Source organism: Desmodus rotundus, chromosome 2 (genome assembly GCF_022682495.2).
Source record: "Desmodus rotundus isolate HL8 chromosome 2, HLdesRot8A.1, whole genome shotgun sequence".
Classification (NCBI taxonomy): domain Eukaryota; kingdom Metazoa; phylum Chordata; class Mammalia; order Chiroptera; family Phyllostomidae; genus Desmodus; species Desmodus rotundus.
This window is the reverse complement of record NC_071388.1, coordinates 115689992-115706653: the sequence shown is the minus strand read 5'-3', so window position 1 is coordinate 115706653 and position 16662 is coordinate 115689992. Positions and strand designations below refer to the sequence as shown.

The following is a 16662-nucleotide window of genomic DNA, read 5'->3' as shown; positions in this document are numbered from 1 at the left end:
TAATCGGAAATCTAGATTTTTAAAAATTTTTTAAATTTTAACTTTTGAAGGCTATTGATAGACTGTTCCTGCTCAATGAAACACCTCTTTATACTTTGCAGGTTTCTTTGTCATGGCTTCTGTTTCCACATTTTTCAAAACATTTGGAGGCTAAGTCAGTTATTTCCTCTAACAAAGTAGATGCTAAATGTTAGAGAATCACGTATGATAAGCAAACATACAGGGATTCTGAATCCTAAAATATAAACATGTCACTCAAAATTCCATTGTCATCAGCACACTCCCTTTGATGAGAAAAACAGATCTTCCTAATGCCAGAAAAAAATTGGTTTTCAATTTGTTCCACCACCACCAACAAAACCAAAATAACCCTCAATAACAGCAAGAGCTACAATAGTAAATGGAAGCAATATTTAGCTATGTCTTTATATTCTTTATTGTAATCAGTCCTCGCAATAATGCCTAAAGCAAGTATTACTATTGTCATTTTACAAATAATAAACAAGAATTCAGAGGTTAAATCACTTGCTCAGCCACTAAAATGTGGTAGAGGCCAAAGTCAAAGGAAGGTTACCATCAGAACCTACCTTCTACTGTTAATACATGAGACTACCTTAACACAAATACAGTGCCTTAAGAAAGGTCTAGTACACTTCTGCGTCATTTGGTCAACACTAGTCAGGACTCCCACACTAGAAAAATGAAAACAGTTTCTTTGAGAACACAGCAGACCAGGTAATAAAGCTGGGTGGGGCTTTTCCATTTAGTCCCAATCAGCCTCAGCCTGACAGGCACACTGCCTTGTGTTCTGATTTTGGTTGTGCTTCTTCCCTCCTTTACAAAACATCTTAAATATTTAAACACCCCTCTCTCTCCAATATGAAGCACCCCGAAACACTAAGATAAAAAGGGAAACAAAATATTAAAAATTATAAAGTAAAAAAATCAGAGTTGTATCATATCAGCTTAAAATGTTGCTAAAGCGTCTTCCCAAATATGACCTTACAGATGTGGGTCATGGATTATACTGTCTGCAAAATTCCCAAATATTGTTTGTATACAATCAATATTCTCCAAGGATAGAGCCAATATGAAAGTTTACTGAATAGATTTCAAACTGAAGGGCTTTTCTAGTGTTTAGAATATAATTTCAACCTACTTTTAAGAAATTAAAGAAAAAAAAACAGAAGAACTTGGTTCATTATCACAAAGTGCTTTTAAATCACCAAGATTTCCCTAGCACCTGATATATCTTCTAATAACTCTGCAAATGAAAGAGACCATACATACATTTAAAATATTTAAAAGAAACAGGTAAGAGTATCTTTAGTGCATTAAATTATCCAAATAAAAATAACCCATTTTACTTTTTACAGCTTTAAAATGATGACAATTTTAGATCTCAGAGCAGAGTAGTGAATAGTCACAATTTCTAAATATCTTTATTTAGATACTACACTCTAACAATCTTTCAAATACATCTCAAATTCTTGGGTAAGGCAGGCAGCTGCATCACCTACAACAGCATCCACATTAATATAAATGTACAATGGATGGTACATCAAAACAGAGTGCTTAAATAAAAGCGAATCTTCGGGAAGAGTTAATCTGCAGTGCTCTGATATGTGGGTGAGTAGCTATCAGGCAAAAGAATACATATTTGAATCCCAAGCTTTAACATAGCTGTTTGAATCAAATCACAGTGCTCTACTAGTCAATGCTGATTATGTACAGATGAAGCCATTGTAGATGGTTCCCCAAAGTGAAGATGCATCTGCTAAGTTGAACCTTATCATAATTGGAACAGTTTAAAAAGCTCCACGTTTAATCAAAAGCTAAGGAATTACCAAATAACTATAGAAGAGTCCTGCCAACCCGCTGGGTAGGAAAACTATTTAAAAGGCCCAAGATTCCCGTCCTGTTGTATGAAACCTACACAATCCCCTTCTCTAGAGTGAATGGAACTCGTGTCTGTGATGGTCACCCCACCGTTGCATGGCAGAAGGGATTCTGCAGATATAATTGAAATCAGCTGTTTCTCACACTGAGGCATTCTTGGATACGCTGAGCAGTTTCCCTCTTGCTGCTTTCGAGATTCTGTGTCTTTGACTTTCAGTAGTTTTATTATGATGTATTTAGGTGTGGAGCTCTTTTTAAATCCTACTTGGAGTGTGTTGAGCTGCTCAGATGATGAGCTTCATCAAGTTTGGGGCATTGCTCTTTTAAATATTCTCCTGCTGGCTTTAAAGAAGCACGTTGCCATGCTGTGGAGACAACCCCATGATAGGAGATGGCGAGTAGCTTCTATGAGCTGAGAACGTCCCCTGCGGATAGTCAGCAAGAAAGCAGGCACCTCGGCCCTACACCCGTAAGGAGCTGAATTTGGCCAAGGACCAGTGAGTTGGGAGAGGAGCTTTGGCCTCAGCTGAGATCGAAGACCCAGACAACACCCTGACTTCAGTCTGGCAAGCACTCGAGCAGAGGACCCAGAGAACACATGCCAGAATGCTGAGCCACAAAACTGTTAGATGATAAATTTGTATAGTTTCAAGCTACTATGTTTGTGGTAATCTGTTATGTGAGAGAACGCTAATATAGATGCCAAGAGGGAAACTTCCAAGACTATGATCTTGAAAATAATGGCTTCAAAGTGTTACATGAAGTCAGATAACTTCTCTTTGGGTATTTATCATTCATTAACTCATTCAAAGTATTTATTAAATGCCTACTTTGTTCCTAAAGGTATTATGCTAGATTCTAAGCACAAAGGGTGAGCGAGAGAGTAGGTAGATGGGGAAGGAACTGGGGAATGGCAAGGCGAGGCCTCGTCCTGAAGATACTGAGGATCTAGGCTGGGTACCAAAAGAACTAGTGACAGCCAGGTCAAGACTACATCAGCAATCTGAATGCCTTGAAGTTGAACCCCAGGGTAATCATGTAAAATGATGGGTCTCAATTCTATATATTAAGAATCAGCCAAGAGTGGAGGGAATCCCAGTCAGACACAAAACAATATCCAAAATCTGATCTATATCAAGTCAGTCAAATCACCTGGGGTAGAGCCCAGGTATCCAGGTTGATTTTAGCTGCAGTCACAACTAAGAACTATTTAGATGTAAAGCTTTTCGGATTCCTGTGAAGATCAAAATTATTGTCCCAGACCTCGGTTGGAACTTAGTCTGAAGGCGAGGTATTAAGCTGTCCTCACAATGGGGAAGGGTAAAAAGTAAGGGCGGGCATCAGAAGTAGAATGCCAGTGGAGACTGGGCTTTGTGAAAAGTACTGTATGATCCAAAATAATTGAAATTAAGTGTTAAAGATCAAACAGTAAATGAACCTTGTGATTACTGGCAATAAATTTAATATCCTGACCATGTTTGACTTAAGCCAGTATTAAAATACACTGAAATGTTTTGGAGCACCAGGCTAGATAAGTCAAGGAAAAAAGTTCCTGTAATGTCCTGATTAGGAAAGTTAGGACAACAAATCCTAGTTCACATTTTCAATGTGCATGCCCAAAGAAAATGGACATTATGTTCAGTTAGTTGCTCCCCTACAGGCCCTAATCATGGTAACAGGGAGTCTGAAGTATGTTTCAGGGGGGAAGACTTTACTAACATTCAGTTACAAAAGCACATACTCACACAGATACACACATATTTACGTGTTATGACTAAAGGTAGAAAAGGCTGCACTTAAGGCTTTTGTATTTTGGCTTATCTTGTGATTTTGAAAATTACAACAGAAATAGGAGTAATGTTTTTGACTTACAAACCCGCCAAATCATTCAACCACCTCCCACTGTACTTCTCTAATCCAAAACTGCTTAATGGTTAAAATAAAGGTTGCCAGTGAAATGCTCTTTTAATACATGTTGAGAAATTTTACAAAAGAATGACTCAAAAATATTAATATTAGAACAATTTTAAATAAGTGCTTTAATAAGATCTGCCCTTGTTCCTTTGACCCTGAACAACTTAAGTTTATTACTATACAATGAATTTGAGAAATACATGGACTGTGATCCCTCCAAAGAAGCGTTTTAGATAATTCTTCAATTCTTCTCCTTGAGTTCCTTTAAAGAAGGAGACAATTGTTCACTGGAAAGATACCGACCTTGCTAACTATTCCTTGGAATCATTCTTTCCTTTTTCCCTGCCTGGACCCAAGTGATCCACATTATCAACTCTGCCCCAAGGCCAAAGGATGGCTGATAATGATGGCTATGGAACAAGTACAATACAGAAGAAAAAATGTGACCTTCATGATTATACACAAATAACCAAAATTACATACTGTTAGTCTGAAAACAGAAACTTGCTTTTAAGAGTACTTTTCTATAAAGGCTAGTTAGTTTATATGTAACATAAAAGAGTTAACAGTCACAGATGAAATTTAAGCCCAAAAGGGCATGACGCTGACAGGAAGAAAACAACAGAAACAATAACCACAGTAATACCTGGTATCTGTTTTGTGCTTATGATGTGTCAGGAATTGGTTAAATGTTCTACATATATTAATTAAACCTCATAATAGTCATGAGGCAGAATACCTAGTAACAGAAATAATGGTATCTTGTGCTGCTCTCCACTTAATGTGCCATTTCAGAAGAACTCGGCAAATGTTTTTCTTCAGGGGCTTAAAATACAACAACAACAAAACAACACCTTGTTATCAGGGTGTCTCAAAAATCTGAATTCACCTCCCCACCTCACTCTCCAGTCAAAGAGTATGATCCAATTGTGGTATAGAAGTAAAAGTTCCTGCGCTATTTTTAAAATCAAAGATTCATTCTATATTAGCAAACTTTCAGCCACATTTTACTGTTTGGCACCATATGGCCAGAGAGCCTTAGACCTGCAATTCTATCTTCAAAGTACGTGTCACAAAACCAACGTCAGGGAAACCTATGTCCGTGTAAGAGACACTCAACTACTAGTGCTTTCACATTAAAAACATGAATAGCTGTCTAAGAAAACCATGAACCCATCATACGAGATTTCAGATTTTCAATTTAACATTCAGGGACTGGAATGAGGTAGAGTTGGAGAGAGAAGATAAGGGACATGGGCAAAGTCTTGGTTTTCACAGAAAAGATGTGATAGAGGTTTGCAAGTTTCTAGATAAATTTCTTTTTTTTGAACACATGCTAAGAATAGTCTGTCATTAAAAGTACACTGCAGCTCTCTTGAACGTACCTTTCTCACATCTGAACTCTTTGGTTCTGTTGTCCAAGTTATAATTCTAGAAACAGCAAGTCTGGTCTCACTAGAGTTTATAAAATCTGTTGGATCCATCTGCCTGGCAAGAGACTCAATGTACTTCAGGATTGCAACTTTGACCTGAAAGATCCAATAATTATAAACATTAAGTACACTTCATGAATCTTTGAATAAAATTCTTAATTGGTGACCAGAGAAAAGTAAACCATATTGAGGGGACACCTTCTTTCATCTGGATTTACGGTTCCACATGGAGCCAGTATCGATCAAGAGAAAAAGCACGAAATGACTGAGAGGTAAGTTTGGGAACTGGAAGAGTGGCGTGCAGCTTAATGCTCTTCATCTTTACAGCGCCACGCCTGCAGAGAAGGCTGTGCGCTGCTCCTTGTGTATGCTGCCAGACACTCACAGGGTGGGAGCCCACGTGGGGAGGCTGCTGGATTTCCAGCTCTGCCACTGACTGGGATGATCAAGTACAACGCTGTAGTTAGTTTTGATTTTTAGACATTCTAGAGACCAGGGGTGTCCAAGCTTTTGGTGTCTCTGGGCCACACTAGAAGAAGAAGAGTTGTTTTGGGCCACACATTAAATACACAAACACTAAAAAAAACTGATGAACAATAAAAAGACTTTAAATAAATTTGTGATTTTGTGTTGGGCCACATTCATCGCCATTCTGGCCCGCACGCGGCCTGCAGGCTGGACACCCCTGTAGGCTGTATCCGGCACAGCAGCATGTCCAGTAACCAAGCCAATGTTCTGCCCTAACTTCTTCACTGATGTCTCAGTTGGTGTTGGCGTCAGAGGAAAAGGGTAATGATTAACTGGGCCCACCCGAAAATGCCAACAAAAGTTTAATGATTAAAGACCAGATGGTGTACATGACCTTACCCAAATGAACACAAATCCTCCCTCCAATTTAGTTTTATTACAGGTACGGTTTTACAACATGTAAAAAGGAATTTTCATGTAATAGAAATAATGGTATCCTGTGCTCTCCACTTAATGTGCCATTTCAGAAGAAATAACTAATGTTTTTCATCAGGGACTTAAAACACAACAACAACAAAACAACACCTTGGTATCGGGGTGTCTCAAACACCTGAATTCACCTCCCCACCTCACTCTCTAAATCAAAGACAGTGTGTTCCAACTGTGGTATAGAATCGAAAGTTCCTGTGCTATTTTTAATATCAAGAATTCATTATATATTAGCAAACTGGCTAATATTTTAGAATGTTACTATTTTTAAAAATTCCAATAAAATACCTACCTCAACAAACCAGAGTTTTCTAATTTAAATATTGTGACAGAGTAACAATACCCAAATGTTGGTAAGGACATGGAAGAACTAGAGATTTCTCAAATATTGCTGGCAAGAATATAATACAACCATTTGAACAGTTTAAAATAATGTTAAACATACACCTCCCCAATAAATCAGCTATTTCTCTACTGAGTACTGAAGCAAAAGAAATGAAAACACGTCCACAAAGAGGTGAACAAGAACACTAGCAGCAAATTTATTCATAACAGCAAATACAAGTCATGTGAAAAAAAATTCACTTCTAGAAGTTGAATTGTAATGCCAAATCATTACCAACCTTGAGGTTAGGAGTCTGAGTTTGATCCACAATAAATCGCATCAAAATGTTAAATTGTTGATCAAATGGAAAGGAGTCCCTGGGTTTGAAAAAAAGAAAAAAGTGTTTGTTTTTAACGAAAAGTTTATAACATAGTATAAAACCATATAAGAAGAAAAAAATATACTGTTGTAGATTACTCTAATGTATGTAAAACCAAGCCTGTTCCCATTTTTTAAACAGTACTTTTCATCTTAAAAACTAAAGTAATACACATTACATAAAAAACTTAGAAAAAGGGAAATCTTATTAAACATCCCAAAACACATATTAAACTTCTCTAGCTATCTTTCTAAATATTGCTTACCCAGAAAACACTGCCAGTTTCCAAATCTGATTTTTACATCCTAATTACACTGCCTATAGAGGACCTTGCTTAAGCTAACTATGTTGTCTCCCTTGGTTCTAGCTGGGAAAGTGCTTATGATCTCTTTGGTATAGTCATAAGAAGAACGCCTGTGGAATACTCAGCCAGAGAAACCCACATTCAGCTACAGAAACCCGCGGGCCCTAGAAGCCCCTTTCTGGCTCCATGTCTTATCTGTTACTGATCTCATCTCTTTAGTCATTTCACACATGTGGTCCAACTGACTAACTCTGAGGGCCGTTGGCTAACTAAAGTCAGCACTCTCTCTCCTTCCCTTAAAATGCTGCTATTACTAGTATCAGTGTAAAATTGCATAGTGGAGCCCATGTGGGTAATGCAGACAGACATACCATTGATACTAACAGGAAACACAATGCAATGCAAACATCTATCAAATTGAGGCTGAGTGATTGCATTGCTGTCTTTGGACTCTCCTAGAGACTTTTCTCAATCTACAGAAGTACAGTAAAAAGAAAGGAGATCCAGGTTCAAAAATACAAAATAGGAGAGATGTGAAATTTAAATGAATAATAAAAGAAAAATGTAAAGTGCATGGCACATACTAGGTATTAGTATTACCAGCACTGTAATTACTAGTAAGAAGTAAACTTGGCCCAACAGCACATCCTTTTCTACCGTATCTATTCGTACCCAGGAAGCTCTAAGGACCACTTCTGGAAGCAAAGCATACTTCAGTATACTACATGATTTAAATAACTCACATGGTTATGAATTAAAAAAACACGGCTGACAAACCACACACAGAAATCTTTCTTCCATAGCAAATAACTGATGTATTTAACCAAGGAATGTGCCCTGTGTTAGATACAGCCAAAGGACAGGAAAGAGGCAGATTTGCAATCAGGTCTATCACTGAGCCCCTGAATTCTCACTGCCTGATCCCAAATAAGCTGAAGCAGTTACACCTCAGCTGCTAAGAAAAAGGGAATGATAAACATGCTTTAGAGGCTTAGACCAAATATAATGAGAACAGGATTCTAAAGGAAAGCGACATTCAGGAAAATTAACAGAATAACTGTTTTTCTTAATCACCAAAGGCTAGGAATATAATCATAATATTCTTGCCATCTCTACAAAAACTGAAATAGATCTTGTCGTTCATGAATTCACTTAAATTAAGCATGTTACCTATAGGCCAAGTCTGGCTCACAAATGTTTTATTTGGTTTTGACAGCATCATAAAAAAAATTCTTGAGTGCGTTGCCTTAATCCACATTTCGGACCATCTGTGAAAAGTCTGGTACCACTGGGCCCACGTTCCAGCACAGCACAACTAACTGCACCTCTCCACCCCATCCGTGACCTGCACACTTATCTGCTTTACTCACTTCCTGTAAGCTGGATCGACCCAGACTGTGCGGCCAATGCCTTATAAATCCAATGCTATTCTGATATAGGAATGTTCCCTAATTCTGGCTTATACATGAAATACATATTTTTTAAAAGGCTGAACCCATAGAAACAGAGTAGAGCAGTGGTTACCAGTGGTTAGGAGGTGGGCGGAATGTTGGTTAAAAGGTCCAAACTTCCAGTGGTAACATGAGTAAGTTCGGGGGATCTAATGTACAGCGTGGTGATTATAGTTAGCATGACTGTGTTATATGCTAGGAAGATCCTAAGAGAAACCTCAGGTGTTCTCACCACCACTACAACAAAAAAATTATTATATGAGGTGAAGGAAGTGTTAACTAACACTGTGGTGGTAATCATTTATCTATGTATACATGTACCAAAACCATCATGTTGTGCACTTTAACCTTATACAATGTTCTATGTGATTATATCTCAAAAACTGGGGGGAAATGCTCTACTCCATGAACACTTACCTTGTGACATCTAGAGCCTTCTGAACTTTTGCTTGCACAGATCCAAGTAAATCTGCCCCCATTTTCTTAAGTAATTGTGTGAGAAGAACAAAAAGCCAGTCCTGCAAGTCATCCTTATGAATTATTATAAAATCAACAAGAGTCTCCAAAAACATACTGAAAACCTAGACACAAATGAAAACCAAACATTTCACATGATCCATAATTTCCTCCAAAGTCTCCAAAACATTAAAAATGCCTACACTGGCTTTGCCCAGTCTCTTACACCTTAGGTTAACACTGTTAACAACTAATCATACCATGGAAGACAAATGTATTAAAGAAAGGAAAATAAAAAGAATTGGAACTTACTCTCTGATGTGAATTCCACCGCAAACCAGGCCATGCAACAAAACAAATTCCATGTTAGTTCAGAGTGAATTAATACAATTTCATGCAGTTTCTTCAAAGACCTGAAATGGCTACAAATTGATAACATACTCTCTCCTCCTTCAATATGCCTTTAAAACTCAGTACAGAGAAAAATAACTTTGCTGAAAAGTATTAGTTTATTTATTTTTTAATTTTTAAGTATTAGTTTAATGTAGAGGCATGTCAAAAAAATTTAAATCATAACTCTATACTATTACTCTTCATTATTTAGCATTTAAAAATACTATCAAGACTTCGAGTCTTAAAATACTATCAATACTTGAAGACCTTCCATCAAGATAACAGAATAGGTAGACACTGTACTCGCCTCCTCCCATGACTACATTAAGCTTACAAGTAAATTATAGAACAGTCACCCTTGAAAACCACTGGAAGACTAGCTGATTAGAAGCCCTGTAACTGAGGATATAAAGAAACAGTCACAGCAAATCTGGTAGGAGAGGCAAAGATCCAGAACGGGCTTGTCCCACACCCGAGTGAAGGTTAAGAATCAGGAAGGATAACTGGGCTGTGGAGGACCCCCTGAGACGCAAGGGGTCCCAGTCCCACCCTAGGCTCCCCAGCTGAGGGCACCAGAGGTAGAAAGATAGGTCCCTTAACATCAGGCTGTTAAAACCAGTGCAAATTGTGTGTGGGAGAGAGGCTTCTAGAAAAGAAGGCACTGCAGGTCTTAAAGACTCAATTGCTCACAAACTCTCTTAACTTGGAGCTGCAATGTTGGAGTAGCAGCTCTAGAAGTCCCAGGGACATTAGGGGATTAACTGAATCGACTGGCTCCAGGGCAATTGCTGCAGGGCCAGGAGTTCAGACAGCTCTCTCCTGGACAAAAGTGCTGGCAGGTGCCAGCCGGTGACAAGTCTAAAATCTCCAATAATCTAGCTAACACTGTTCAGTGCACCCTGATGATTCTGAGAACCTGCTTCACCCAAGTCGTGAGCCTGGCCTGAACCTCTTTCAGCGACTATTCCATACAAGCAGCTGGACTGGACCAGCACTGCAGAATTTCCTAAAATCTCTCAAAAAATCCACAACCCCCAAATAAGCAGCAGCTAGTCTCAGCATTCCCCATACCTCTTCTAGTGGCAGCAAGCCTCTGTTTACAGCATAGCCACTCCCAGGAGCCTCCAAGGCCACCACAGGTGGCCACCAACTGCAGGTCACTTTGTAGCTCCTAATATGTATCCCCTGGGCAGACACAGGCAGTGGCTGACATGGGTATGCACTGGAGTCCCTCCCAAGAGGCCCTAGAACCAACACACCGGGCAGCCAGTTTCAGACCACATCAGAGCACCACTCAACCATCTCCATAAATGACACACACAAAAAGAAGACTCAGCAGGTGCCAGAGCACAGTTGCTCTGTGGGGTCAGTCCCTGCAGAAGAGCTGGTCATGGCCAGCCCTCACAGCCAGTTTTCCTGAGGGTTAATCCCACACACTGATGTGCCAACAACAATCAAGGCTACAAAAAGGAGAGAACACCACACAAAGGACACCTGTGAAACAATCTACTCTGGTGACAGGGAGTCTTCACTGCATGACCCCACAGGACACCTACTACATAAAACCAGTCTACCAAGACTGGGAGATGTAGCAGATCCAGCTTATACATAAAAAAAAGGAGAGGCAGCCAAAATGAGGAGACAAAGAAACATGTCCAAAAGGAAAGAACAGAGCAAAACTCCAGAGGAAGAACTAAAGAAAAAGAAGAACACCAATCTACTACATAGAAAATGCAAAACACTGCTTATGAGGATGCTCCATGAATTTTGGGGAAGAATAAATGATCTCAGTGTGAACTTCAAAAAGGAGATGGAAAACATAAAAAAAGAACTTGTCACAAATGAAAAAGTACTCAAACTAAAATAAATAATGTATTACATGGAATCAACAGCAGATTAGAGGAAGCAGAGGACTGAATCAGTGACCTGGAAGACAAGGCAGCAGAAAACATCCCATCAGAACAGCAATAAGAAAAAATAAATAAGGGTAGTTTAAGTGACCTCTGGGACAACTGACACATACCAACATTTGCATCATGGGGATGCCAGAAAGAGAGGAGAGACAGCCGCAAGAGATGGAAATCCTATTTGAAGAAATAATGACCAAAAACTTGCCTCATTTGGTAAAAAAAAAAGTGTATATACAAGGCCAGGAAGTGCACACTCTCTCAAACAAGATGAACCCAAAGAGGTCCACATGAGAGAAGAGTAAAAATGGTAGAGATTTTAGAATGTGCTTGAACTTAAGCGACCATCAGAGCTTTAAAAACAGACTGCTAAAAACACTGCCTGGTATATATGAAGCACATGGTAACCCCAAACCAAAAATCTACAAAGATATACAAGAAATAAAGAGAAAAGAACCTAAATACAATACTACAGAAAGTCAGCAACATACAAGAGAAGAGAGTAAGATAGTAAGGCAGTAACACAGAACTACAAAAACAATCATAAAACAATTAATAAATTGGCAATAACTGCATCCTTACTTTAAATGTAAGTAATTAATTAATTTAAATATAAACGGACTAAATGCTCTAATCCAGGGGTGTCAAACTCATTTTCACTGGGGACCACATCAGCCTCGAGGTTGCCTTCAAATGGCTGAATGTAATTTTAGGACTGTATAAATTTAACTACTCCTTAACGAGGGGCAAGGAGCTCAGCGCTGCTGCTGGGTAGAAACAAGGTGTTGGGCTGGATAAAATAAGGTGGGGGGCCGGATTCAGCCCACGGGCCTAGTGTTTGCCACCTGTGCTCTAATCAAAAGACACAGGGTGGGTAAAGGGATAAGAAAACAAGACCCATACAGATATACGGCCTACAAGAGACCCACTTCGGATCAAAAGACAGAGATAAGTAAAGGGATAGAAAAAGATTATTTCCAAAATAGACTTTCAAATGAAGGCTGTAACAAGGGACAAAGAAGGATATTCATAATGATAAAGGAATTAATCCAACAGGATATAACTCTTCTAAATATTTATACACCCAATGTAGGGGCACCTAAATATACAAAGCAAATATTGATAAGACATAAAGGGAGAGATCTACAGTAATACAATTATAGCTGGGGACTTTAAGACCCCACTGACTTCAATGAATAGATCATCCAGAGAGAAAATCAATAAGGAAACAGTGGCCCTGAATGACATGTTCAACTGTATCATCTTATAATTGATATTTTTAGGACAATTCACCCAAAAGCAGTAGAATATACATTTTTTTTCAAGTGCACATGGGACACTTCCCAGCACAGATGACATGTTAGGCCATAAAACAGGTCTCAAAAAAATTAAAAAGAGTGAAATCATATGAAACATCTTCTCTAATCATAATGGTGGGAAACTAGAAGGTAAGACTTAAATGTAAGACTCGAAACCATAAAACTCAAGGCAGTATACTCTTGACACTCCTCTTAGTTATGTTTTTTTGGATATATCTCTTTGGGCAAGAGTGAGAAAAGAAAAAATAAACAAATGGGAATACATCAAACTTAAAAGTTTCTGTATAGAGAAGGAACCATGAACAAAACAAAATGACAACCTACTGGAGAGATGAAGCTATTCGCCAATGATATGCCAGACAAGGGGTTAATGTAAGAAACAGCCCTGGCTGATGTTGCTCAGTGGATTGAGCTCCAGCCTGCAAACCAAAAGGTCGCCAGTTTGATTCCCAGTCCGGGCACAAGCCTGGGTTGCAGGCCACGTGGGGGATGAGTGAGAGGCAACCACATAGTGATGTTTCTCTTCCTCTTTCTTCCTCCCTTCCTCCCTCTCTAAAAATAAATAAATAAAAAATCATACAACCTAACATCGAAGAAATAATCTGATTAAAAATGGGCAGAGGTGATTAGACATTTCTCCAAGAGGACAGACAGATGTCCAATAGATGTATGAAATGTTCGATGTCATTAATAACAACAAAATGCAAACTGAGGTATCACCCCACACCTGTCAGAATGGTTGTCATCAATAAATCAACATGTAACAGGTTCTGGGGAGGATGTGGAGAAAAGAGAAGCCTCATGTGCTGTTAGTGGGATTGCAAATTGGTACAGCCACAATGGAGGGTCTTCAAAAAATTAAAAATAGAACTACCATTATGTCTCAGCAATTTCACTTCTGGGTATTTAACCAAAGAAATCCAAAAACACTAATCCAAGAAGACATATGCACCCCTGTGCTCACTGCAGCATTATTTACAACAGCCAAGATATGGAGGCAACATAAGTCCCCATCGATAGACAAACAGATAAAGAAGAGGTGGTACACATATACAATTGAATATGACTAAGCCATAAAAAGAATGAAATCTTGCCATTTGTGACAGCATAGTGAGCTAGAGGGTATTGTGCTAAATAAAATAAGTCAGTCGGAGGAAGACAAATACTTTATGTTTTCAATTATATGTGGACTCTAAAAATAAGCACACAAACAAAACAGAAACAAACTCATAGATAACAGAGAACAAATAGAAGGTTGCCAGACAGGAGACATTTGGGGGAATGGGTGAAAATGACAAAGGGATTAAAATGCACAAATTGCCAATTACAGAAACAGTCATGGGATGTAAAGTACATCATAGAGAATATATACAATAATATTGTAATAACTTTGTATAGTACCAGGTGGGTACTCGACTTACTGGGGTGATCACTTTGTAAGTTATACAAGTGTCTAATCACTATATTGTACAACTAAAACTAATATTGTATGTCAAGTGTAATTTTTAAAAAGTTTTAAAATAAAGACTATCATGTGATACTTATAAAAAACACTGTTCTAGGATGAGGGAAAAAGACTTGTGTAATATATTTCTTTTCATTCTAGTCATCTATTTTAATGCATGGCATTCAGATATTTCAAGCAACATCTTTATATAAAAAGATATTGCAAAAGCCATAAAAAACTTTATAAAAGATTATGGCTTAGAATAAAAGGTACTGACAGCTCACAAATTGTCATGCTGCTGTGTACTCATTATTGCTGTCTAAGATGAGACAGAATCATGGTGGAATATCCCTGAACCAATTTCAAAGGAGTAGGTAGCATCGTGCTTCACCTCCTTGGTTAATGAGTATTGCTATACTGGGACAACCAGCCATCAGATAACCAAATAGCACAACAACTATAAAGCACCAGGGGTCGCCTGTCAGCTCAGAAAGAACTCAATGAGCCAAAGGTAGCTAGTAAATAATGACTAAACTGAGACCTCCAAACTCACTGTACAAGAGCCTTCTGATGGAAAGAAATTTCCTTCTTTATCCTCACATTCTGGGTCTGAATCAGCAATCTAGAGATGACAGGTAACAGAAATTTCATCAATGTCCAAACCATCTAATCCTTTATACTATGAATCCTATGAATCTTATGATTTAAAACCTTAGTGCTTTTATCACTATCTTAGAGAAAAACCTTGATAATTGTATCTTTGGTTATCTATTTGGCCCTTAAACTCAATGTTTCTTGGGTCTTACTAATATTGTTAATGTTGATCTTGCTGTGAGGGTCAGGGTCATAACATGAATTTTAAAGCATGCTTCAAGATGGATTTGAGAAGCCCTGTCCAAAAAAAGGGGAGAACCTCTGCATCCTTTCTCCTATGCCTTCTGTGAGCATCTCAAAAAGCAGGGCTCTTATGTTGCTTTCTGGATCCCTCACCTAGAACAGGTACTCCATAAAGGCTGAGTGATTGGATAGATAGACATTTGACACTTAGACAATTCCTACGAGGAAGAAAGGCTAGGAAAAGAAGGGACATCACAAGAATAGGCTGGACTTTCTGGCCATCACAGGTTTTACTCTTCCAGAAAAATTTATAACAGATCATTTTTACTAGGAAAACTAAAGTATAAGATAGTTAAATCCTGCATGTCAGGCAGCTAAGATTTGCTAATGGTGACTAGGTTTTCTCAATTTTTATACTTTAGTTTCTGTCCTTTACCCACCCTTTAACTTTCCTAGTATCATATGTTTTCTTTCTCTAAAAGCATCTAACAGCCTCTAAAGGCTTTCTCCCAAACAATGCTGATTAGTTAAAATCTAGACTCCAGGTAAAATTTTGTAAAGGGTCCCTCTCTCAGCACCGCTCATGGAAAGGGCCCTGTCCGTTACTCATGGGTGTTCTACTTTAGCAGGGATGCCCTTGTCAGAAAGGCAGTCCCTATGGCTCAGTGCCCCTCCTGGACCCCCAGGAGGGGGAAGCAATAGTTAAGTCTGAGGGCCGGCAAATTTCTATTTGGAGAAATAACTTAACCCGGCTCTCTAACAAATCTATTTCATAGATGCTTCCATTTTTCTATCTTGTCTTACATAGAAAAATTCTACCTTGGATGCAAAAAAAAAAGTATATACCTCATTATTTTCTTCACTACTGTAACTTTTTTTTAAAAGGCACTATATTATAATACAATGTTACATTCCAGCACATAGCCTACTGTTTGGCTAATAGGAGCTACCCAAAGATATTTGCTGAAAGACAACTGATTCTCTCCATGGTAACTCTTACTTGAAATGCAATTTATAACTTAAAAGTTTCATAGACATTTGAAGTTCCCAAGAATTCCATTTTTAAAAGATGTAACAAACTACTGCTGAAATTAAGTGTTAAATGTGTGAGGTTTCAAGTGCACTCTAGGGAATTATCTCTCATTCTCCAGCAGTATGTTATAGAGCTCACACAGACATGCAGAGAGGAATGTGAATAATGTACTGTTCCCAGTTACCTTGCTATGTGGGTCAGCAAACATTCGTGTGAAGATTTCACACAATCTTTTCAATTCTACTCGACTAAAAAAAAATAAAATGGAAATAAATGTACTTTAGTAAGTCAACACTGAAATCAGTTACAGCTTTGCTTTTAAAAATCCTTTTATTTCAGTAGACTACATAAGCTTTATATAATTTTTATATAACAAAGTTTTTTCACACAAAGAACTATTATTTAACTAACACTTAAATTAAACAGGAATGTGAAATTGTAATAGTTTTGCTCTTACTTAAAATGAGGAAAGTAAATCTTAGAGAGTGCCTAAATTCATATACGTGGAAGTGGCTAGGTCATGAGATAAACAAGGAAAAGCATGTATTTAGGGGTCAGACAGACTTGAAGTTTAATCTCAGTTCTGCTACAGAGAAAGTACTCTGATG

At 38.2% G+C, this 16662-nt stretch overlaps 1 protein-coding gene across 22 annotated transcripts in view; it reads right to left on the bottom strand.

The window, feature by feature from the left end:
- The window catches only part of CLASP1 (cytoplasmic linker associated protein 1), a 259814-nt gene that overhangs the window by 48429 nt on the left and 194723 nt on the right, over positions 1-16662 (bottom strand). For all 22 annotated transcript variants that reach the window (XM_053918559.2, XM_045203086.3, XM_045203089.3 and 19 more), the window contains 4 exons: positions 16239-16302; positions 9080-9243; positions 6827-6905; positions 5199-5342 (listed from right to left, as the gene is read on the bottom strand). In XM_053918559.2, the coding sequence (XP_053774534.1) occupies positions 5199-5342; positions 6827-6905; positions 9080-9243; positions 16239-16302 (451 nt within the window). The remainder of the gene's footprint in view (positions 1-5198; positions 5343-6826; positions 6906-9079; positions 9244-16238; positions 16303-16662) is intronic.